Genomic DNA, 23237 nt, shown 5'->3' with positions numbered 1-23237 from the left:
TGCATGGCGCCGCTGGTACAATTGGGGCCAATGAAGGGTATAAAGTGAGTGGTAGAATATTGTAGAAAATATCATAAGACATCAAATTTAGTTATTCTCCAAGACTACAAGATGCCAATCATGGCCACACCGATCAATGCGAGAGAAATTGCTTGCCGGACGATATCGTTAAATTGGCTTTGGGGAAACCATCCCAGGCGTTATGGACCTCACCCATACGGCAATAAGACAGGGTAGAACAAGTAAAGCATGAAAAAATGCTCCTAAAACCTTTCTTCTACATTCTAATATTTGGTAGTCATCATGTTAAAGAAAAAAAATTGGAAGGTAAATTGCAATGAAAATTGACTTGTACCAAACAAAATATAAGCACATGAGTACAGTTTTTGATTAGTGTTAAGACTTTCTTAGCAGCCTAAGCCTCTCCTGCATTAGAGGCACAAAATATCATTGAACATAATCTCATAATTTTAAGTAGCAGTTATCAAAAAGATGCTACAATGGTCTAAGCAGTAAAACAAGAGGCATGAACGCCACTATATGAATGCTACATAAACCTTCGCTCCGTCGTTGCTTGGAAGATGATACTAAGGTAACCCATTCGTTTTGAGCTCTTAGATAAATAAAGAAATGTGTGAATTGTTTGCTTTTTACGCCAGTGATATCCGAGTAGCAAAGAAAGATGCATCGCTGATATGGAAGTAGTAACCAGCTCATGAAAATTGACACCAGTATATCAACAATTCTTACTATATAGCAGCATGATGTCAAAAGGCACCAGTGTGGTAGGAAGACCTGTTGAGAAGTAATTCAACGATAGAAAAAATATGCAAACGAATAAACTAAACTGCAAAACGAGTAGAGTGTGTTGAACCAAAACGTAACTTGTCATTAGAGTGGCTAAGTTATTCATGAATAGTCAGCAGTGAAAATTACTATTTGATCAATTCATAAATTATTTTACCGCCAGTGTGTTTATCCAAAGTGCACCTTCGGAAAATTCTATGAAAGAAAGAGTCACGGATGGCGCCCTTCTCTGTGTTTGATTTATAATTCATAACAGACATGACAGGTGTGTACCTTCTATTCATGCAGCAGATTCTGATGTCTTTGCACTTAGAACAGGAGTAAATAATAAGTGTTATAATGACTGACAGATTTATTTATGAAATAAATAAATAAATACATGGTACAAAAAAGAGTCGTTGTGTGGAAATGTGATGAAAATGATTTAGGCGTAGGAGTATCCCTCTTCGGAGGAGCGCTCGGCGTCCTCACGGGCGGCCTTAGCGATCTGGTCCAGCACGAACTGGGGGATGGGGTGGGGGAAGGCAGGAGCCACGGGCAGAAGGGCAGAGTCGGGCTGGTAGCCGCCCTCGTCGGCGACGAACTTGACCTCAACGGGGGTGCCGTCAGGGGCGGTGTAGCTGTGGAGGCAAACAGAGAATTGTGAACAAGTCGAGACACGTGACTCACGCATGTAATGTGTTCAACAAGGCAAGTAAGGTGTGCAGTCATTGGCTGAGCCAGACAAACTGTGCAGCCACTCACGAGTAGACTCCGGACATGACAACGGTGCCCTCGGGACCGTCAGGAGAGCCAGACTTGGAGAAGGAGATGCCGTTGCCAGTCTCCATGTCCATGCTAAACCTGCCGTCATCCTCGTGGACACGCTCGTCCTTCAGGATGGGAATGTGCTCCAAGCTCTCGAAGGAGTGGGAGTCATCGTACACAGGCTTGGCGAGGGCCACGGCGGCCAGGGCGGCGAGGATCACCTGAAGCAGAAGGTGGAGGTTAAGGTTAAGCTCACTCTTTCGTGTTGCATTTGCTCCCCAATACAGGCGCTGCATTTCAACTCATTATGATAATAACTCGTTATGTTTTTCAGCAAGCAGACAGCACTATCAGCGGCATCAAGTTGTGGAAGTGCAGCGAATACTTACAAACTTCATGGTTGCTGTTTGGACAGGTACTGATGCCACCATCATTTTGTGGCCAGCTTTTATAGCGGCTCGCCTGTGAGGCTCCTGGGAGTGGTGGTGGCTTGCGCGCTGTAACCCTGACCCTCTGAAGGTGCTGTGGTAAGGTAACCTTTCTGGTCCAATTGTGTAGAAAACCTTCTTCTCTCTGCATTTGTTATAATTCAACCTGATGCCAGGTTTAATATGCTTATTAATTTTGCGGTCTTGAAAGGACTGATCTTCGTTCAATACGCAAAAAAACTTTCGTGTCCTCTCGTAGATATCTACGTACCACTTAACACAGTATATAGGAAAGTCTGTCTGCACAATCATGTTATTGGTGGCATGGCGGCGAGAGCGTCCAGCGCGGCGCCAGTGTGACTTAGGTGTCACAAATATCCTTGTTAGCACATACTGTTGCTTGGATGGCCGAGCTACTCCACTGGTAGTTCAGGCTACTCCAGATCTAGGGTTATTGAATTCAATGATGTCACACACACACACACACACACACACACACACACACACACACACACACACACACACACACACACACACACACACACACACACACACACACACACACACACACACACACACACACACACACACACACACACACACACACACACACACACACACACACACACACACACACACACACACACACACACACACACACACACACACACACACACACACACACACACACACACTCGCACAGATAGGCTGACTTCTTTCCGTAAATAATACAATATGTATGCAGATAAAAGATAGATTAATTAAGAATGGTAATTATTCGAGCAAAGAAAATGCAATCACTCAATTAAAATTTGTAATAGAATCGTAACTGAGTGTTATTTCATGAAGATTTGCAAACGATAGTTGTTGTATTGGCTAATTTTATTGTTTTAAACACCTGTAACACTGTGGCTGCATGGCGCCGCTGGTACAATTGGGGCCAATGAAGGGTATAAATGGAGTGGTAAAATATTGTAGAAAATATCATAAGACATCAAATTTAGTTATTCTCCAAGAGTACAAGATGCCAATCATGGCCACACCGATCAATGCGAGACAAATTGCTTGCCGGACGATATCGTTAAATTAGCTTGGGAAACCATCCCAGGCGTTATGGACCTCACCCATACGGCAATAAGACAGGGTAGAACAAGTAAAGCAAGAATAAGAGCTCCAAAAACCTTTCTTTTACATTCTAGTATTTGGTAGTCATCATGTTAAAGAAAAAAGGTTGGAAGGTGAATTGCAATGAAAATTGACTTGTACCAAACAAAATATAAGCACATGAGTACAGTTTTTGATTAGTGTTAAGATTTTCTTAGCAGCCTAAGCCTCTCCTGCATTAGAGGCACGAAATATCATTGAACATAATCTCATAATTTTAAGTAGCAGTTATCAAAAAGATGCTACAATGGTCTAAGCAGTAAAACAAGAGGCATGAACGCCACTATATGAATGCTACGTAAACCTTCGCTCCGTCGTTGCTTGGAAGATGATACTAAGGTAACCCGTTCGTTTTGAGCTCTTAGATAAATAAAGAAATGTGTGAATTGTTTGCTTTTTACGCCAGTGATATCCGAGTAGCAAAGAAAGATGCATCGCTGATATGGAAGTAGTAACCAGCTCATGAAAATTGACACCAGTATATCAACAATTCTTACTATATAGCAGCATGATGTCAAAAGGCACCAGTGTGGTAGGAAGACCTGTTGAGAAGAAATTCAACGATAGAAAAAATATGCAAACGAATAAACTAAACTGCAAAACGAGTAGAGTGTGTTGAACCAAAACGTAACTTGTCATTAGAGTGGCTAAGTTATTCATGAATAGTCAGCAGTGAAAATTACTATTTAATCAATTCATAAATTATTTTACCGCCAGTGTGTTTATCCAAAGTGCACCTTCGGAAAATTCTATGAAAGAAAGAGTCACGGATGGCGCCCTTCTCTGTGTTTGATTTATAATTCATAACAGACATGACAGGTGTGTACCTTCTATTCATGCAGCAGATTCTGATGTCTTTGCACTTAGAACAGGAGTAAATAATAAGTGTTATAATGACTGACAGATTTATTTATGAAATAAATAAATAAATACATGGTACAAAAAAGAGTCGTTGTGTGGAAATGTGATGAAAATGATTTAGGCGTAGGAGTATCCCTCTTCGGAGGAGCGCTCGGCGTCCTCACGGGCGGCCTTAGCGATCTGGTCCAGCACGAACTGGGGGATGGGGTGGGGGAAGGCAGGAGCCACGGGCAGAAGGGCAGAGTCGGGCTGGTAGCCGCCCTCGTCGGCGACGAACTTGACCTCAACGGGGGTGCCGTCAGGGGCGGTGTAGCTGTGGAGGCAAACAGAGAATTGTGAACAAGTCGAGACACGTGACTCACGCATGTAATGTGTTCAACAAGGCAAGTAAGGTGTGCAGTCATTGGCTGAGCCAGACAAACTGTGCAGCCACTCACGAGTAGACTCCGGACATGACAACGGTGCCCTCGGGACCGTCAGGAGAGCCAGACTTGGAGAAGGAGATGCCGTTGCCAGTCTCCATGTCCATGCTAAACCTGCCGTCATCCTCGTGGACACGCTCGTCCTTCAGGATGGGAATGTGCTCCAAGCTCTCGAAGGAGTGGGAGTCATCGTACACAGGCTTGGCGAGGGCCACGGCGGCCAGGGCGGCGAGGATCACCTGAAGCAGAAGGTGGAGGTTAAGGTTAAGCTCACTCTTTCGTGTTGCATTTGCTCCCCAATACAGGCGCTGCATTTCAACTCATTATGATAATAACTCGTTATGTTTTTCAGCAAGCAGACAGCACTATCAGCGGCATCAAGTTGTGGAAGTGCAGCGAATACTTACAAACTTCATGGTTGCTGTTTGGACAGGTACTGATGCCACCATCATTTTGTGGCCAGCTTTTATAGCGGCTCGCCTGTGAGGCTCCTGGGAGTGGTGGTGGCTTGCGCGCTGTAACCCTGACCCTCTGAAGGTGCTGTGGTAAGGTAACCTTTCTGGTCCAATTGTGTAGAAAACCTTCTTCTCTCTGCATTTGTTATAATTCAACCTGATGCCAGGTTTAATATGCTTATTAATTTTGCGGTCTTGAAAGGACTGATCTTCGTTCAATACGCAAAAACTTTCGTGTCCTCTCGTAGATATCTACGTACCACTTAACACAGTATATAGGAAAGTCTGTCTGCACAATCATGTTATTGGTGGCATGGCGGCGAGAGCGTCCAGCGCGGCGCCAGTGTGACTTAGGTGTCACAAATATCCTTGTTAGCACATACTGTTGCTTGGATGGCCGAGCTACTCCACTGGTAGTTCAGGCTACTCCAGATCTAGGGTTATTGAATTCAATGATGTCACACACACACACACACACACACACACACACACACACACACACACACACACACACACACACACACACACACACACACACACACACACACACACACACACACACACACACACACACACACACACACACACACACACACACACACACACACACACACACACACACACACACACACACACACACACACACACACACACACACACACACACACACACACACACACACTCGCACAGATAGGCTGACTTCTTTCCGTAAATAATACAATATGTATGCAGATAAAAGATAGATTAATTAAGAATGGTAATTATTCGAGCAAAGAAAATGCAATCACTCAATTAAAATTTGTAATAGAATCGTAACTGAGTGTTATTTCATGAAGATTTGCAAACGATAGTTGTTGTATTGGCTAATTTTATTGTTTTAAACACCTGTAACACTGTGGCTGCATGGCGCCGCTGGTACAATTGGGGCCAATGAAGGGTATAAATGGAGTGGTAAAATATTGTAGAAAATATCATAAGACATCAAATTTAGTTATTCTCCAAGAGTACAAGATGCCAATCATGGCCACACCGATCAATGCGAGACAAATTGCTTGCCGGACGATATCGTTAAATTAGCTTCGGGGAAACCATCCCAGGCGTTATGGACCTCACCCATACGGCAATAAGACAGGGTAGAACAAGTAAAGCAAGAATAAGAGCTCCAAAAACCTTTCTTTTACATTCTAGTATTTGGTAGTCATCATGTTAAAGAAAAAAGGTTGGAAGGTGAATTGCAATGAAAATTGACTTGTACCAAACAAAATATAAGCACATGAGTACAGTTTTTGATTAGTGTTAAGATTTTCTTAGCAGCCTAAGCCTCTCCTGCATTAGAGGCACGAAATATCATTGAACATAATCTCATAATTTTAAGTAGCAGTTATCAAAAAGATGCTACAATGGTCTAAGCAGTAAAACAAGAGGCATGAACGCCACTATATGAATGCTACGTAAACCTTCGCTCCGTCGTTGCTTGGAAGATGATACTAAGGTAACCCGTTCGTTTTGAGCTCTTAGATAAATAAAGAAATGTGTGAATTGTTTGCTTTTTACGCCAGTGATATCCGAGTAGCAAAGAAAGATGCATCGCTGATATGGAAGTAGTAACCAGCTCATGAAAATTCACAACAGTATATCAACAATTCTTACTATATAGCAGCATGATGTCAAAAAGCACCAGTGTGGTAGGAAGACCTGTTGAAAAGTAATTTAACGATAGAAAAAAAATATGCAAACGAAAAAAACTAAACTCCAAAAAGAGTAGTGTGTGTTGAACCAAAACGTAGATTGTCATTAGAGTGGCTAAGTTATTCATGAATAGTCAGCAGTGAAAATTACTATTTAATCAATTCATAAATTATTTTACCGCCAGTGTGTTTATCCAAAGTGCACCTTCGGAAAATTCTATGAAAGAAAGAGTCACGGATGGCGCCCTTTTCTGTGTTTGATTGAAGATTCATAACAGTCATGACAGGTGTGTACCTTCTATTCATGCAGCAGATTCTGATGGCTTTGCACTTAGAACAGGAATAAATAATAAGTGTTATAATGACTGACAGATTTATTTATGAAATAAATAAATAAATACATGGTACAAAAAAGTCTTTGTGTGCATATGTTATGAAAATGATTTAGGCGTAGGAGTATCCCTCTTCGGAGGAGCGCTCGGCGTCCTCACGGGCGGCCTTAGCGATCTGGTCCAGCACGAACTGGGGGATGGGGTGGGGGAAGGCGGGAGCCACGGGCAGAAGGGCAGAGTCGGGCTGGTAGCCGCCCTCGTCGGCGACGAACTTGACCTCAACGGGGGTGCCATCAGGGGCGGTGTAGCTGGGGAGGCAAAGAGAGCATTGTGAACAAGTCGAGACACGTGACTCACTCATGTAGTGTGTTCCACAAGGCAATTAAGGTGTGCAGTGCTTGGCTGAGCCAGACAAACTGTGCAGCCACTCACGAGTAGACTCCGGACATGACAACGGTGCCCTCGGGACCGTCAGGAGAGCCAGACTTGGAGAAGGAGATGCCGTTGCCAGTCTCCATGTCCATGCTGAACCTGCCGTCATCCTCGTGGACACGCTCGTCCTTCAGGATGGGAATGTGCTCCAAGCTCTCGAAGGAGTGGGAGTCATCGTACACAGGCTTGGCGAGGGCCACGGCGGCGAGGGCGGCGAGGATCACCTGAAGCAGAAGGTGGAGGTTAAGGCACTGTTTCGTGCTGCATTGGCGCCCCGATACAGGCGCTGCATTTCAACTCATTATGATAATTATTGAACTCGTTATGTTTTTCAGCAAGCAGACAGCACTATCAGCGGCAGCAAGTTGTGGCAGTGCAACAAACACTTACAAACTTCATGGTTGCTGTTTGGACAGGTACTGATGCCGCCATCATTTTGTGGCCAGCTTTTATAGCAGCGCGCCGGTGAGGCTTCTGGGAGTGGCGCTGGCTTGCGCGCTGTAACCCTGACCCTCTGAAGGTGCTCTATTAAGGTAACCTTTCTGGTTCAATTATGTAGAAAACCTTTTTTTCTCTGCATTGATTATAATTCAACCTGCTGCCAGTGTAAAAGGAAAACATTCACAAAAATATTTTTAACTTGCTTATTAATTTTACGGTCTTGAAAGGACTGATATTCGTCGATACGCAATAAAACTTTCGTGTACACTGGGAGATATTTACGTACCACTTAACACAGTATATAGCAAAGTCTGTCTGCAAAATCATGTTATTGGTGGCATGGAAGTGAGAGCGTCCAGCGCGGCGCCAGTGTGACTTAGGTGTCACAAATATCCTTGTTAGCACATACTGTTGCTTGGAAGGCCGAGCTACTCCACTGGTAGTTCAGGCTATTCCAGATCTAGAGTTATTGAAATCAATGATGTCACACACACACACTCACACACACACACACACACACACACACACACACACACACACACACACACACACACACACACACACACACACACACACTTGCACAGATAGGCTGACTTCATTTTGTAAATAATACAATATATATGCAGATGAAAGACAGATTAATTAAGAATGGAAATTATTCGAGGAAAGAAAATGCCATAATTTAATTAAAATTTGTAATAGTATCGGAACTGAGTGTCATTTCATAAGGATTTGCAAACGGTAGTTGTTGTATTTGCTGATTTTATTATGGTAAAAAACCTGCAACACTGTGGCTGCATGGCGCCGCTGGTACAATTGGGGCCAATGAAGGGTATAAATGGAGTGGTAAAATATTGTAGAAAATATCATAAGACATCAAATTTAGTTATTCTCCAAGAGTACAAGATGCCAATCATGGCCACACCGATCAATGCGAGACAAATTGCTTGACGGACGATATCGTTAAATTGGCTTCGGGGAAACCATCCCAGGCGTTATGGACCTCACCCATACGGCAATAAGACAGGGTAGAACAAGTAAAACATGAAAAAATGCTCCTAAAACCTTTCTTCTACATTCTAATATTTGGTAGTCATCACGTTAAAGAAAAAAGGTTGGAAGGTGAAATGCAATGAAAATTAACTTCTACAAAACAAAATATAGCCACATGAGTGCAGTTTTTTATTATTGTCAAGATTTTTTAGCAGCCTAAGCCTCTCCTGCATTAGAGGTAGAAATTATCATTGAACATAATCTCATCATTTTAAGTAGCAGTTATCGAAAAGATGCTACAATGGTCTAAGCAGTAAAACAAGAGGCATGAACGCCACTATATGAATGCTACATAAACCTTCACTCCGTCGTTGCTTGGAAGATGATACTAAGGTAACCCGTTCGTTTTGAGCTCTTAGATAAATAAAGAAATGTGTGAATTGTTTGCTTTTTACGCCAGTGATATCCGAGTAGCAAAGAAAGATGCATCACTGATATGGAAGTAGTAACCAGCTCATGAAAATTAACAACAGTATATCAACAATTCTTACTATATAGCAGCATGATGTCAAAAGGCACCAGTGTGGTAGGGAGACTTGTTGAAAAGTAATTCGACGATAAAAAAAAAATAAATATGGAAACCAATTAAATAAACTGCAAAAAGAGAAGAGTGTGTTGAACCAAAACGTAGCTTGTCATTAGAGTGGCTATGAAAGAAAGAGTCATGGATGGCGCCCTTCTCTGTGTTTGATTGAAGATTCATAACAGACATGACAGGTGTGTACCTTCTATTAATGCAGCAGATTCTGATGGCTTTGCACTTAGAACAGGAGTAAATAATAAGTGTTATAATGACTGACAGATTTATTTATGAAATAAATAGATAAATACATGGTACAAAAAAGAGTCGTTGTGTGGAAATGTGATGAAAATGATTTAGGCGTAGGAGTATCCCTCTTCGGAGGAGCGCTCGGCGTCCTCACGGGCGGCCTTAGCGATCTGGTCCAGCACGAACTGGGGGATGGGGTGGGGGAAGGCAGGAGCCACGGGCAGAAGGGCAGAGTCGGGCTGGTAGCCGCCCTCGTCGGCGACGAACTTGACCTCAACGGGGGTGCCGTCAGGGGCGGTGTAGCTGTGGAGGCAAACAGAGCATTGTGAACAAGTCGAGACACGTGACTCACGCAGGTAGTGTGTTCTATAAGGCAATTAAGGTGTGCAGTGATTGGCTGAGCCACTCACGAGTAGACTCCGGACATGACAACGGTGCCCTCGGGACCGTCAGGGGAGCCAGACTTGGAGAAGGAGATGCCGTTGCCAGTCTCCATGTCCATGCTGAACCTGCCGTCATCCTCGTGGACACGCTCGTCCTTCAGGATGGGGATGTGCTCCAAGCTCTCGAAGGAGTGGGAGTCATCGTACACAGGCTTGGCAAGGGCCACGGCGGCCAGGGCGGCGAGGATCACCTGAAGTAGAAGGTGGAGGTTAAGGTTAAGTTCACTCTTTCGTGCTGCATTGGCGCCCCGATACAGGCGTTGCATTTCAACTCATCATGATAATTATTGAACTTGTTATGTTTTTCAGCAAGCAGACAGCACTATCAGCGGCAGCAAGTTGTGGCAGTGCAGCGAACACTTACAAACTTCATGGTTGCTGTTTGGACAGGTACTGATGCCGCCATCATTTTGTGGCCAGCTTTTATAGCGGCGCGCCGGTGAGGCTTCTGGGAGTGGCGCTGGCTTGCGCGCTGTAACCCTGACCCTCTGAAGGTGCTCTAGTACGTCAGCATTTCTTGCCAATTGCAAACGGAACCTGAAGCAACTTTTTTTTCAATTTGTATTCTTTATTCACTGGTAACAAGAGTACTTTACCTTTCTAGCTGTGAAGGGAAACACAAGGTCGCTTTGATGTCATCATTTGTGTTTTGGTTCATCTTGCATGCTTAGGAATAAAATTTGTTGTCAAGATTTAAGACTTATAGAAGTTCATCTACAGTACAACAATATACCTCTACGGTGTGCCTGCACACTCGTCCTTCTTGGTGACGTGTTGGCGTGATGGTCCAGTGTGGCGCCAGTGGGACTTGGGTGTTGGGTAAATGTCCTTGTTAGCACACAGATTAATTGTTGCTTGTCTGACCCACTACCTCTTCTAAGATCTTGGCCTGCTCCTTATTGAGAGGTTGTTCAACTTGTATGATATCACACACACACACACACACACACACACACACACACACACACACACACACACACACACACACACACACACACATATCGCGTTATGTAAATCGGTTATCACACTCAGCCTACAACCGAGAAGGCCTGGGAAAGAAAGAGACAGTCAATGTGTAGCCCCTATTCACTAGCATCAATTATATAGGAAATGTAACCTGAGGGATTGTTTCCTCACTGTCAAGGTGTGTGTCAGTTCTACTCGGATATCGGTGAGTTGGAACTCTGGGCTCTTTCGCTTGGGAGAGGCTGGCTGTGTGATCATGAATTACATATATGCACACGCGCGGTCACACACACACACACACACACACACACACACACACACACACACACACACACACACACACACACACACACACACACACACACACACACACACACACACACACACACACACACACACACACATACACACACTTATTTCCCGCAGATGGTAAGACTGAATGACATATAACAAGTAAATAGTGAGAGGGCTGATAAATAAGTGAGGGTTATTTTTATGAATTATTGAACACCATTGTTGTATCTGAATTAAATTTTTTAAAGGTATAGAGTAGTAATATCAACTTGGCATATTTTTCAAGTAAAAATATAAGGAAGTCTTTTGAGAATAAAGACATGAATTGCAAAGCCACATGCACAAATACAGAGAGAGATCTCTTTCACTGGACAAATATAGTGAAATAATCCTACAAGATGATCATCCAAGCCTTCTGAAATAAGACTGCAGGATGTTCCAATTCCAAGGTGTAAAAAAAGAAGAAAAAGAAAAGTAGGATTTTTCTTTCTAATCGAGGTGGAAGTGTAAATTTCTTGAACAACGCCGAATAGCTAAACAGCACACATGCGGGCCAAATTGTCTACTTTCTACTGCAACTTTGGGCAACTAAAGGAGCGAAGGTCAAGGTCATAGGCCTTCAGGAGGGGCAGCAATAAACACGTGCGTCCGTGGTTGCGGCACGTGATGAGGCAGACCACCACTTTAGTCAAGGTAACCCACGTAGTGTTAAAGTAAATGGTTGAAGTGAAGCTGTGAACACAGAAGAGAAAACAGCAAAACAGCAATTAAGTGTATGAATCTCAGGCATAATCTGTCAAATGAGAGCTCTCTGTGGGTCTTCATCCACTTCAATGTTACCTTTCTTTACTGCTGAGACTTCCTGCTACTTGTTCACCGTACACGGACATTATAGAGGAAAGAAACTTACTTAGTCTTCCTGTTGTTTGGCAGGGAAGATGAGTAACGATAGATTTTTGTCTTTTTTTTTTCTACTTACAACTTACAGGAACCTCTGTTGTATGTCTTTATTTTCGTATCTTAAGTTTTCAACGCCTGCAAGTTTTTTCCTAGTCTGTTTGAAGAAAATTTAATTTCTCCCTTGAACTTTTCCAAAGTATGCCATCCATTTATGTGATCTTTATATGATTTTGCTTTTTATGCATATTTTCGCAAGTTTCTCTTCATAGCTCTCTGCATATCTTGCGCATCTATATGCTTTATTTCCTCTTTTACTTAGCACAAACTATGATTTTCTACTGTGTTTTTAGGCCAAACCAATATAAGGCATCATTTTGTAGTTATTCTTTTCAGAGGCTTCGATGATTGTGCCATTCTAGGATTAAAGGTTCTGTCAGTAATGGCACACGTAGGATTTCTTGAGTGACAAACATTAAGTAGATGCTTATGTCGCCATCAGAGCTATCACTGCTTTCCTTTTCATATAGGTTGACTTAAGGTAAAAGTTTCGTCATTTTTTAGCAACTCTGTATATAATACACTGTTTTATTGTACTTGAAATAATGTTCTCTTGTTGTTCAGATAGATATTTTTCGGAGTGTGCAGATAAACATTATAAACAAATTGTAAGATCTTTTATAAAGAACATAATATTGGACATAATATTCTTCCCCATAGAACAAGACTATCCACGACAAAGGAAAACGGTCAGAGAACGACGCTGTGTCGTCCAAACGATCTTGAATATCTTTTGTTTCCTTTTTCAGACGGCATAGAAGAAAAGTTTGATTATACAATTGCACCAGAAAGGCTACTTTACTAGAGCACCTTCAGAGGGTCAGGGTAAAAGAGCGCAAGCCAGCGCCACTCCCAGGAGCCTCACCGGCGCGCCGCTATAAAAGCTGGCCACAAAATTATGGCGGCATCAGTACCTGTCCAAACAGCAACCATGAAGTTTGTAAGTGTTCGCTGCACTGCCACAACTTGCTGCCGCTGATAGTGCTGTCTGCTTGCTGAAAAACATAACGAGATCAATAATTATCATGATGAGTTGAAATGCAGCGCCTGTATCGGGGCGCCAATGCAGCACGAAAGAGTGAGCTTAACCTTAACCTCCACCTTCTACTTCAGGTGATCCTCGCCGCCCTGGCCGCCGTGGCCCTCGCCAAGCCTGTGTACGATGACTCCCACTCCTTCGAGAGCTTGGAGCACATTCCCATCCTGAAGGACGAGCGTGTCCACGAGGATGACGGCAGGTTCAGCATGGACATGGAGACTGGCAACGGCATCTCCTTCTCCAAGTCTGGCTCTCCTGACGGCCCCGAGGGCACCGTTGTCATGTCCGGAGTCTACTCGTGAGTGGCTGCACAGTTTGTCTGGCTCAGCCAATCACTGCACACCTTAATTGCCTTGTGGAACACACTACATGAGTGAGTCACGTGTCTCGACTTGTTCACAATGCTCTGTTTACCTCCACAGCTACACCGCCCCTGACGGCACCCCCGTTGAGGTCAAGTTCGTCGCCGACGAGGGCGGCTACCAGCCCGACTCTGCCCTTCTGCCCGTGGCTCCCGCCTTCCCCCACCCCATCCCCCAGTTCGTGCTGGACCAGATCGCTAAGGCCGCCCGTGAGGACGCCGAACGCTCCTCCGAAGAGGGATACTCCTACGCCTAAATTCAATTATGTTCCTTTGTAAATCGATCCATAATTTGTACAATCTATTTATTTATTTATATTTTGAATAAATTTGATTCAACTTCTCTGCAAGTTTCTTTTTTCATGGTTGTAGACAGTGTTCGAACCTTCTTAATACTCAAAACGTCCTGTGTGTGTGTGTGTGTGTGTGTGTGTGTGTGTGTGTGTGTGTGTGTGTGTGTGTGTGTGTGTGTGTGTGTGTGTGTGTGTGTGTGTGTGTGTGTGTGTGTGTGTGTGTGTGTGTGTGTGTGTGTGTGTGTGTGTGTGTGTGTGTGTGTGTGTGTGTGTGTGTGTGTGTGTGTGTGTGTGTGTGTGTGTGTGTGTGTGTGTGTGTGTGTGTGTGTGTGTGTGTGTGTGTGTGTGTGTGTGTGTGTGTGTGTGTGTGTGTGTGTTTGTGTGTGTGTGTGTGTGTGTGTGTGTGTGTGTGAAATTTTTTCTCTGTCCATCTGTGCTGCCTTCTACGAGCCATGAAATTCTGCGTGGTGCACAACTTTTTGCAGGTTATTGTCTGTCACGCTTGCCTTGTGGCAGGTGTCACTGTTTGCTCTGTAGCTTTATTGCATAATGAGATTCAATTGATATATACGCTGTTTTCACATTTATTTATACTTCGGTTTTGAATTTTCTGAACTCTCGAAACTGGAGGAATTTATTACGTATAGGTTCGATTGGATATTAATTAATTTAGAAAGTCATCTGGTAAATTTCCACGTTTATTTTGTCTCCTTTCTTTTGCAAGATTTTTACTGGTACGAGGAAGCTTTAGCATAGCAAGAGTTCCCAGCTAGGATGGAATTGCAGTGAAAAAAAAAAATATATATAAAGCCCGACCAAAACCCGTCATAGACTTGGTGATCACTTTGTAACTAAGTTATAAACTTTTGATGAGCGTGTCATGCAAGGGGCCAGTTCTTCAGCGATCTCTTATGACCAGTCTATTCCATCTTCACTTCATGATGTGAGTGTGTCGCTGATGCACAGATCAGACGCAAAGTATATCTTTTGTGGAGTGTGACCTTCTTTTGCGTAATAAGATATTTTTTTCTTAATTATTGACAAGACAAGTAGTACTTGTATTGCTGTTAGTTTCTTTGTTCCTGCTTTCTTTTACGGATTCTTACTTCCAGTAGTCCAGCTGTTGCACTAGTCTTACTGAACATGGCTACATCATGCTATTGCTGAGTGGTTGCGGTTTGTACAACTGAACAGCTGTTTAAGATAGCCACCCATAAACATCTGTCATAAGTACAATAAGGTCAGTAGATCAGCAACGTGTCACACTTCCTCCTACTGGGTTTGTCGTTTTAACTCAACGTGAAGGTATCTCACCCACTGAGAATCTAAAATTTTTTGCGTGCCAAATCTACAAAAATGTGTTTTAATAAACTTGTTCATTTATAAGCTTTTATGAAAATAAAACACAAAAGATATTTCAGAGGTGTCTTCATATTTTCCTTAAGAAGAAATATCAGTCTAAGGAAGGAGGGAAATCTTCTTGGGTTCATAGTACAGCGTCAATAGTTGTGTTGTCTTTAAAATTCTGTAAGTATAATTTCATTGTATAATTGTTTTTGTATCACTTTTTCCTCTCTGTGTGTGTGTGTGTGTGTGTGTGTGTGTGTGTGTGTGTGTGTGTGTGTGTGTGTGTGTAGAGAGTAAAAAAAAAAAAAAAAAAAAAATATATATATATATATATATATATATATATATATATATATATATATATATATATATATATATATTGTATTAGCAGCATTCAAAATCAGTGATAAATAGTGGGATGCGGGGCACGCACGCCGTTCGTCGTTTGCTGTGCGCAATATGCTCCACGCATTTGTCAGGCGCCATGTCAGATTCTAGAGGAACTTTGTTGAGGTTGCCAGCAGTTAACAATAAGTTTCTTGCTGGGTGTGACATTGGCCACGCTAACGCCCTACTCTTTACTAACGGCTCCATTGGTGAATCTCGGTATTAAGGAAAGCGATCAGTGATGGCAATGGTCAGCATCTTCAGCGACACAGGACATGTTGGGTGTCCTGCATCGCCATGCCAATCCCATGTAATTGTAAGTACTTTGCGGAGTTATATTATTGCTACCATGTTACGATAACGTTTTTTTTATTATGCTCGATGAAAGATATTTATTTGAATTGTCAGAATGATTATAATGGTATTTGAGTAATCACTTAGGTATGCTAGTGACCACAATGACATATTGTAGCGACAGACTCTAGTGAGAGACGAGTACTGTATATGTATGTACATGTACTTGTACAGGAGGCTTCAACCCAATGTCTGAGTGTCATCGGTTTATAGTGCCAAGGAATTATGGATTAGTCTTATGAGTGTGCAATACTGTGTACATATTCAGTTGCCACACTATTGAGGGATGGTGTTGTGGACCAGCTAGTTGGTACTGTCAACGATTGGTGACGTAATTATGTAATGGTAATGGTGATTTTATTTACTTTGCAGGATGCCTAATGGATATTGTGGTTAGTACATGAGTTACTGCAGGCTGTCAGTGATCGCCAGTAATTCTTTGTATAGTGGTTAATTGATTTTATTTTTATTAACAGACTTGCTCTGTTTGAGTTTATTCATAGGTTAATATTTCATTATGATAACGTCCATAGTTTCCATTTCCCATTGATTTCACGATTTACGTGGAGTGGTGAGACACTATTTAGGAGTTATGTATGCAAACATTGATACCAAGATTTCAGATTTCACTGTGATTACACAGCCCGCCTAGCAGAATGATAAAAGATATTGCCATTCTTGTCACCAATGTCAACCATCGCGTTTGAGAGAGAGAGAGAGAGAGAGAGAGAGAGAGAGAGAGAGAGAGAGAGAGAGAGAGAGCTAAACAAACTCACATTGAAAGCAGAAAAAAATGAAAATGCAACAAGACATTTATCCTATGCATAAAAAAATTATTCCTGCAGAGAATACAGGCATATTAGCAATGGGTGCGACTCAAGATGACGCAGAAGACCCAGCACGTTGGAAAAAGTTGATCTGCTGCTGCGATCTTCGACTGAGCAACTGCAAGAAATGAGAACAGAGGGTGGCTTTATTTGTGAACCCAAATGTACTTACCAAATTAGCTTACTCGCCAGTCAATTAACGGCACCAACACCACCGCGAGCTGAAAAATGTCCACTTAGGGATATAGCCAACTGATTTTTCGTTGTTGTTCTTGTTGTGTTGTTGTTGTGAATCCACCCGGAGGTCACTATATTGCTCTTATTTTTGTCTTAAGTCTTGTCTCTCTCTCTCTCTCTCTCTCTCTCTCTCTCTCTCTCTCTCTCTCTCTCTCTTACTCTGATCTTTCATTTTCTTGGTATCTGGATACATTTCGTTCCACAATACCTATCACTCTCACTATTTTCATAGAGATCTCTTCATTATTATATACGTTTTTTTTTTTTCGGAGTAAGTTGTATTCTGGCTCTTCAATCATGTCCAGTTTGTCTCTTTTTTTCTCGTCTTTTTTTTTTTTTCAGCGCGCGACACGCAGCATCCCATTAAGAAAGTTTTTACGTTTCCAAGTCTCGTTTTGTTGTTATTTTATTGCTCCTCTTTTCTCCTCTGTTTATTTTAAGTGGAGGTGTGTTTCAGTGTGCAATGCTTATCACCTTAGCCCCTTGAGTACCATGACGTGTTTCCATATTCATTCCGTTTGCTATTTGGTGATTTTGTACAGCTCCAGAAACTTATGTGAGAGATTAAAATAGTGAAGACTCTGGCCTTAAATCATCTGGCCTCCATAGACCCCTCTTAATGTAAATAAATTGGTCTAATTTTACACAAATCTCAAGGTAAGAATGTGTCCTAGTATTGAAGGGGTTAATCCTCAAATGTGAACACTGTATCGAGTGCAAACATTGAGTGAAATTGAGCACTATCGTAAATAACACTCAATCTAGGGGAGGAAGAAAATTTGCACGACTTCCGCGGCAAGAGTCTATAGGTAACTGAGAGTCTGAGAATAGCAAGAATACCGGGAAGAGCAGCTGCGTTCGCTTCCTTATCACTTGTAAACAGAGGGGAGATGAAAGCTTTGGTAAGTTCACCCAGTATCTATGTTTAACCACTTCAGTACCATGACGCTTCTTCGTATTCATTCTGCTTACTATTTGGCGATCTTTTACTGCCTCAGAAACTTATGCTGGGGATTAGAATAGCGAAGACTGTGATCATTAATCTTCTGACCTCCATAGACACTTCCTAATGCAAAATAAAATTGTTTAATCATACCCAAAATCAAGGTGAAAGAGCGTCTCAGTGTTGAAGAGTTAAGATTACGCTCCCTTCTCGTTGGAAAATAAAAGAAACAACAAACATCAGTGTCCGTGGTGTTGACCTTAAAAGCTCCAATTAAAACTCTGGAACTCCCTGCCTGCTTCTGTATTTCCAACTACCTATGATTTGACTTCATTTAAGAGGGAGGTTTCAAGACATTTATCCCTTTCTTTCGGCAAACTCTCAGACCTGCAAGGGGACTGGCAACTAGTGGGCCCTTTTTTTTTTCTTTTTATATTGCCCTGAGCCAGTTTTCCACAATTATATAAAAGAATAGAAAGTTGCGCGCTTTCTTACTGTCTTTATAAGAAGAATAACAAGGATTTGCATAGTAGTAGATGTAATACTAGCAGTGATAATAGTAGTAGTAGTAGTAGTAATAGTAGTAGTAGTAGTAGTAGTAGTAGTAGTAGTAGTAGTAGTAGTAGTAGTAGTAGAAGAAGAAGAGTAAGATGAAAAGGAGGAAGACGAAAAAAAAAGATGTTGACGTGTTTTCCTTGTTGTTGTTGTTGTTGTTGTTGGTGGTGGTGGTGGTGGTGGTGGTGGTAGTGGTGGTGGTGAGCGTTTCGAGGTTGATGTTCTTGATGGTGTCAATTATGAAGAAAATCTTATTGTTGTTATGTTGTTGAACATTGATGTTGTTGTTGTTATTGTTATTGTTTTTATTGCTGTTGTGATTGGAAAGAGAGAGAGAGAGAGAGAGAGAGAGAGAGAGATTAAAAAGTAAAATAAAAAAAGAGCCAGATTCTTTTTCTATTCCTTTCTCTATTGCTCAAGAGGAATACTGTACCAGCTCTCAAGGCTGAATCGTATCCCCCCTCTCTCCTCTCTCTCTCTCTCTCTCTCTCTCTCTCTCTCTCTCTCTCTCTCTCTCTCTCCGTCCATTATTACTAAAATGATTTCAGATATCAAATCAATAAGTCCGGAGAGTAAAGATGCGTCTCAATTAGGAACATATTGGATCATATAGTAACGGTAATAGTAAAAGTAGTAGTAGTAGTAGTAGTAGTAGTAGTAGTAGCAGTAGTGGTACTGGCAGAAGTAGTAGTAATAGTAGCGGTAGTAGTAGTAGAAGTAGTAGCAGTAGTAGCAGTAGTAGTAGCAGTAGTAGCAGCAGCAGTAGTAGCAGTAGCAGTAGTAGCAGCAGCAGCAGCAGCAGCAGCAGTAGTAGTAGTAGTAGTAGTAGTAGTAGTAGTAGCAGTAGCAGTAGCAGTAGTAGTAATAGTAGTAGTAGTAGTAGTAGTAGTAGTAGTAGTAGTAGTGGCAGCAGCAGCAGCAGCAGCAGTAGTAGTAGTAGTAGTAGTAGAAGTAGTAGTACCAGTAGTAGTAGTCTTATTAAAATTCGTAGTTGTAGTAATAGTAAAATTATTAGTAATACTTCTAATAATAGAACTTGTATCAGCTGTAACGGCGGTGGCAGTGGTAGTAACAGTCAAAGAAAAATATATATATATATATATATATATATATATATATATATATATATATATATATATATATATATATATATATATATATATATATATATATATATATATATATATATATATATATATATATATATATATATATATATATATATATATATATATATATATATATATATATATATATATATATATATATATATATATATATATATATATATATATATATATATATATATATATATATATATATATATATATATATATATATATATATATATATATATATATATATATATATATATATATATATATATATATATATATATATAATTTATTTATATACATATATATCAGGCATTTTCAACGATATATATGCAATGCACACAATTAGCCTGATTAAAGCATCAAACAAAGGATCATCACAACCACATGGATCGAAGGGGTCACTCACCTGCACTGCATATACCCTTCCTCAGCAAAGACAGCCTCATTATATGGAAACATTTTTGCTTAAACCATCAAGGCTCCGTGTCATTTACTGACCAATAAACTTTTTTTTTAATATACATATTTTCAGTGGCGTGCAGATGAGCCTGCATTGTGAGTTTTGGTGGAGAGGACGCATTGTTGAATCCTCTGTAATGTAGTGTATGTCATAAGAATATAAAAATGTAGTGGAAAATTCAAACATGATACCGTGTAGTATTGTTTCCTTTCCTTTTTGTTTTTATCTCCTCCTCAGTGTTCATGAAGGGTTCCTCTGACTGGCAAGACGAATTTCTTTTCAGGTGTCGCTTACGAATTGATACGATTAAGGTAGAGGTATAGTTGGGAACACACTTTAACGCTGCCAACACCGGTCGCATAGTTGCTCATCTCCATCTCATTGGCTTTTTTGTCAGTGCTGGACGAGGTCACTCGAAACATTTCCTTTGTGGTATTCTGTTTACCAATTGCCTCTGTGGTATTCTGTTTACCACAGTTCAACTTCCTGTGCTTCTCCAAGTGACTATTTATTGACCACCTCGAAGGAAAGGTGAACACCTGAGTGAGCTGTGTGTCGACTTTCCCATCGTGGACTCGATCGAACCGTGGCTCGTAAATTCATAGCCTGGCGCACTACCCATAGTAATACTGCAGCACTGTGATGATATCTTGATAGATCTCTGGGCAACAAAATATGAGAAAATGTAATAAAGTATCTGTAATTAAGAAGAAACCAGTTATAACTATTGGAACAAAAAATAAACATTCAACATGATTTTCCGTAGAAGTTTTCAATCCCTCTTCCTTCCACGCCAGATGACTTGGGCCACTCTCGTAGCCAAAGCGTCGGGAACAAACGGTGAATAAGTTTCAATAACTCACAGGCTCGATAGTCTTGGCAAGCCCGGCACTGGACGACAGGTGGTGGTCAAGTTTCATCGAGAAAAAAGGCTGACACTCGATGGTTTGCGTGTACACATTCAGACTATCAAGAGGCAATCTAAACATGGTAACATATGTGGCACTTTATTCATAAATCGAATAAATAAATAAATACATTGAAAAACTTATGGTTGCTGTACATGCATCTCGTGAAACTTATTCGTAGCTGTAAGATTCCTCATCGGAGTCGAGCTCACCGCGGGCCCTGGCGGCGTCCTCCTCGGCGGCCTTAGCGATCTGGTCCAGCACGAACTGGGGGATGGGGTGGGGGAAGGCGGGGGCCACGGGCAGAAGGGCGGATTCGGGCTGGTAGCCGTTCTCGTCGGCGACGAACTTGACCTCAACGGGGGTGCCGTCAGGGGCGGTGTAGCTGTGGGGTAAAGAGTGTTAGACGAGAGACAAAAACACTTGCTGCGCCAAACACACGCTGCAAGGGGTTGGTCCCTGTTATTCAGAAAACTTGACTGAACTGTACAGTGACTCACGAGAAGACTCCAGACTTGACCACGGAGCCATCGGGGCCATCGGGGGAGCCGGACTGGGAGACGAAGATGCCGTTGCCAGTCTCCACGTCCAGGTTGTACCTGCCGTCATCCTCATGCACGCGGTCGTCCCTCAGGATGGGGATATGTTCCTTGCTCTCGTCTGAGTCAGCATATTCAGGCCTGGGGGCGGCGAGGGCCACAGCGGCGAGGGCGGCGATGATCACCTGGAAATAGAGGCAGATGTATTTCGGACACACAAACACACACACACACACACACACACACACACACACACACACACACACACACACACACATGTATTATATAGGTAGTAATTTACATCGTAGCAAAAAATAGTTTTTCAGATTCGTTGTTTAGTTTTACATTTCTATGAAATTTTAGTGAATAGATAATATTAATTATCCATTAAAAATTGCAACTGCCTCATCTGAAAGATGTTAAACAATAATCTAAGTTTTAACAGTATAAGTGCAAAGTATCTGCTTCAATGTGTGTGTGTGTGTGTGTGTGTGTGTGAAAAAGTGTGCACGTGACCAAGTCTGTAAGGAAGGTGTGTTGGCGGGAGAGGGAAGGAAAGGGTGGGATGAGGTTATATCAAGACTGTTCCAACACTTACAAACTTCATGGTGAGAGTTCTTGTTGGGAACTGGTGCCGAACCTTCGCAGGGGTTGGCTTATATAGGGCGGTGTGGAAGGGTCTCCTTTCCGAACCTCTGAGTGGACAGGCGTCGGTTTGACCATGACCTTCCACGAGGGCTGGCCCCGCCTCGCCTCGCTTCGCCTCGCCTCGCCGCGTACACTGGAGGTTTTCGGCCACTTACGTCATCATTGGTCCTTAACATTTCACATCGCTCAGCTGTGGCCCATGTTTCTCTCTTACTATCTCTCTCTCTCTCTCTCTCTCTCTCTCTCTCTCTTGCGTCTAACTCCCATTTATCCCCCATCTTCTTTTCCATCTATAACTTTTTCTCTACTTTCCTTTCTCTCTATCCCTCTCTACTTTCTCCTTTCGATATTTTCTCTCTCTTCTCGTCCTCCTCTCATTTTCTCTTTATTCTCTCCTCCTCTCCTTCCCTATATTTTCATTCCCTCCTTTCTTCTCCTGCTACACAGAACACAGAAGAAATAGTGATTAATGGTATGTTTCCTGTCGAGTTACGCAGCGTCATAAGATTTTTTTTTTGTGTGTGTGGCGGCAAATTAAGGGAATACTGTGCCTCAATCCTTCAATCATACTGTAAAGCTCTGTGAAGGAAAAAACGCGGGATAAATTGCGTGTTTGCGAAATTTCCTCTAGATATTGTCACTACTTTGATGGAAATTATAGTTGGTGGAGCTGCAAAGAAGACTTGAGAGCGAGAGGTATGACTGAAGAAGAGGTAGTTGATGGACCTTTGTGTGGAAAGAACCAAAGATCATTGAAAAATTTGCAGGAATAGATGATAAAATGTGTCTCTGCTCCCACGAGAGTCACAGAACTTGGACTGCAGAGAAGACATACGACGAGAGGTTTGACTGAAGAAGAGGTGGGTGATGGACTATTGCGTGGAAAGAACCAAAGATCATTAAAAAACTTGCTGGAAGAGGTGAACAAAAATGTGTCTTTCCTCTCACGAGAGTCACAAAAC

The 23237-nt window shown here is 42.0% G+C and overlaps 6 protein-coding genes across 6 annotated transcripts; 1 reads left to right on the top strand and 5 right to left on the bottom strand.

Moving 5' to 3' along the window:
* Positions 1 to 1179: 1179 nt before the first annotated feature.
* Positions 1180 to 1984, bottom strand: LOC123518940 (cuticle protein AM1159-like). Its single transcript, XM_045280020.1, has 3 exons — positions 1944 to 1984; positions 1552 to 1775; positions 1180 to 1427 (listed from the first exon to the last, which is right to left on the bottom strand). Exons 1-3 carry the CDS (start codon positions 1950 to 1952, stop codon positions 1232 to 1234), a joined length of 429 nt encoding a protein of 142 aa, XP_045135955.1. The 5' UTR covers positions 1953 to 1984; the 3' UTR covers positions 1180 to 1231.
* A 2089-nt stretch (positions 1985 to 4073) lies between these two features.
* On the bottom strand, positions 4074 to 4877 carry LOC123518941 (cuticle protein AM1159-like). The gene is made up of 3 exons (XM_045280022.1): positions 4837 to 4877; positions 4445 to 4668; positions 4074 to 4320 (listed from the first exon to the last, which is right to left on the bottom strand). The coding sequence occupies exons 1-3, from the start codon at positions 4843 to 4845 to the stop codon at positions 4125 to 4127; spliced, it is 429 nt and encodes a 142-aa protein (XP_045135957.1). The 5' UTR covers positions 4846 to 4877; the 3' UTR covers positions 4074 to 4124.
* Positions 4878 to 6975: 2098 nt separating this feature from the next.
* On the bottom strand, positions 6976 to 7831 carry LOC123518938 (cuticle protein AM1159-like). The gene is made up of 3 exons (XM_045280018.1): positions 7727 to 7831; positions 7337 to 7560; positions 6976 to 7212 (listed from the first exon to the last, which is right to left on the bottom strand). The coding sequence occupies exons 1-3, from the start codon at positions 7769 to 7771 to the stop codon at positions 7017 to 7019; spliced, it is 465 nt and encodes a 154-aa protein (XP_045135953.1). The 5' UTR covers positions 7772 to 7831; the 3' UTR covers positions 6976 to 7016.
* A 1788-nt stretch (positions 7832 to 9619) lies between these two features.
* On the bottom strand, positions 9620 to 10544 carry LOC123518837 (cuticle protein AM1159-like). The gene is made up of 3 exons (XM_045279875.1): positions 10407 to 10544; positions 10010 to 10233; positions 9620 to 9902 (listed from the first exon to the last, which is right to left on the bottom strand). Exons 1-3 carry the CDS (start codon positions 10449 to 10451, stop codon positions 9707 to 9709), a joined length of 465 nt encoding a protein of 154 aa, XP_045135810.1. The 5' UTR covers positions 10452 to 10544; the 3' UTR covers positions 9620 to 9706.
* A 2530-nt stretch (positions 10545 to 13074) lies between these two features.
* Positions 13075 to 14002, top strand: LOC123518828 (cuticle protein AM1159-like). Its single transcript, XM_045279863.1, has 3 exons — positions 13075 to 13199; positions 13373 to 13596; positions 13721 to 14002. Exons 1-3 carry the CDS (start codon positions 13158 to 13160, stop codon positions 13914 to 13916), a joined length of 462 nt encoding a protein of 153 aa, XP_045135798.1. The 5' UTR covers positions 13075 to 13157; the 3' UTR covers positions 13917 to 14002.
* Positions 14003 to 21173: 7171 nt separating this feature from the next.
* Positions 21174 to 22262, bottom strand: LOC123518974 (cuticle protein AMP1A-like). Its single transcript, XM_045280070.1, has 3 exons — positions 22226 to 22262; positions 21589 to 21812; positions 21174 to 21473 (listed from the first exon to the last, which is right to left on the bottom strand). Exons 1-3 carry the CDS (start codon positions 22232 to 22234, stop codon positions 21260 to 21262), a joined length of 447 nt encoding a protein of 148 aa, XP_045136005.1. The 5' UTR covers positions 22235 to 22262; the 3' UTR covers positions 21174 to 21259.
* Between the last annotated feature and the right edge of the window lie 975 nt (positions 22263 to 23237).

The sequence above is a fragment of the Portunus trituberculatus genome, chromosome 44 (assembly GCF_017591435.1).
Source record: "Portunus trituberculatus isolate SZX2019 chromosome 44, ASM1759143v1, whole genome shotgun sequence".
Taxonomy (NCBI): domain Eukaryota; kingdom Metazoa; phylum Arthropoda; class Malacostraca; order Decapoda; family Portunidae; genus Portunus; species Portunus trituberculatus.
Note: the sequence above shows the minus strand (reverse complement) of the source record. Positions and strands in the feature narration are given on the sequence as shown.

Excerpts from the sequence above, each read along its gene's own strand:
- LOC123518940 (XM_045280020.1), bottom strand. Across the intron at positions 1,428-1,551 it reads GTCATGTCCGGAGTCTACTC|CTACACCGCCCCTGACGGCA; the intron begins GTGAGTGGCTGC and ends TTGCCTCCACAG.
- LOC123518941 (XM_045280022.1), bottom strand. Across the intron at positions 4,321-4,444 it reads GTCATGTCCGGAGTCTACTC|CTACACCGCCCCTGACGGCA; the intron begins GTGAGTGGCTGC and ends TTGCCTCCACAG.
- LOC123518938 (XM_045280018.1), bottom strand. The coding sequence starts at position 7,771 with ATGATGGCGGCATCAGTACCTGTCCAAACAGCAACCATGAAGTTT. Across the intron at positions 7,561-7,726 it reads AAACAGCAACCATGAAGTTT|GTGATCCTCGCCGCCCTCGC; the intron begins GTAAGTGTTTGT and ends CTTCTGCTTCAG. Across the intron at positions 7,213-7,336 it reads GTCATGTCCGGAGTCTACTC|CTACACCGCCCCTGATGGCA; the intron begins GTGAGTGGCTGC and ends TTGCCTCCCCAG.
- LOC123518837 (XM_045279875.1), bottom strand. The coding sequence starts at position 10,451 with ATGATGGCGGCATCAGTACCTGTCCAAACAGCAACCATGAAGTTT. Across the intron at positions 10,234-10,406 it reads AAACAGCAACCATGAAGTTT|GTGATCCTCGCCGCCCTGGC; the intron begins GTAAGTGTTCGC and ends CTTCTACTTCAG. Across the intron at positions 9,903-10,009 it reads GTCATGTCCGGAGTCTACTC|CTACACCGCCCCTGACGGCA; the intron begins GTGAGTGGCTCA and ends TTGCCTCCACAG.
- LOC123518828 (XM_045279863.1), top strand. The coding sequence starts at position 13,158 with ATGGCGGCATCAGTACCTGTCCAAACAGCAACCATGAAGTTT. Across the intron at positions 13,200-13,372 it reads AAACAGCAACCATGAAGTTT|GTGATCCTCGCCGCCCTGGC; the intron begins GTAAGTGTTCGC and ends CTTCTACTTCAG. Across the intron at positions 13,597-13,720 it reads GTCATGTCCGGAGTCTACTC|CTACACCGCCCCTGACGGCA; the intron begins GTGAGTGGCTGC and ends TTACCTCCACAG.
- LOC123518974 (XM_045280070.1), bottom strand. Across the intron at positions 21,474-21,588 it reads GTCAAGTCTGGAGTCTTCTC|CTACACCGCCCCTGACGGCA; the intron begins GTGAGTCACTGT and ends TTTACCCCACAG.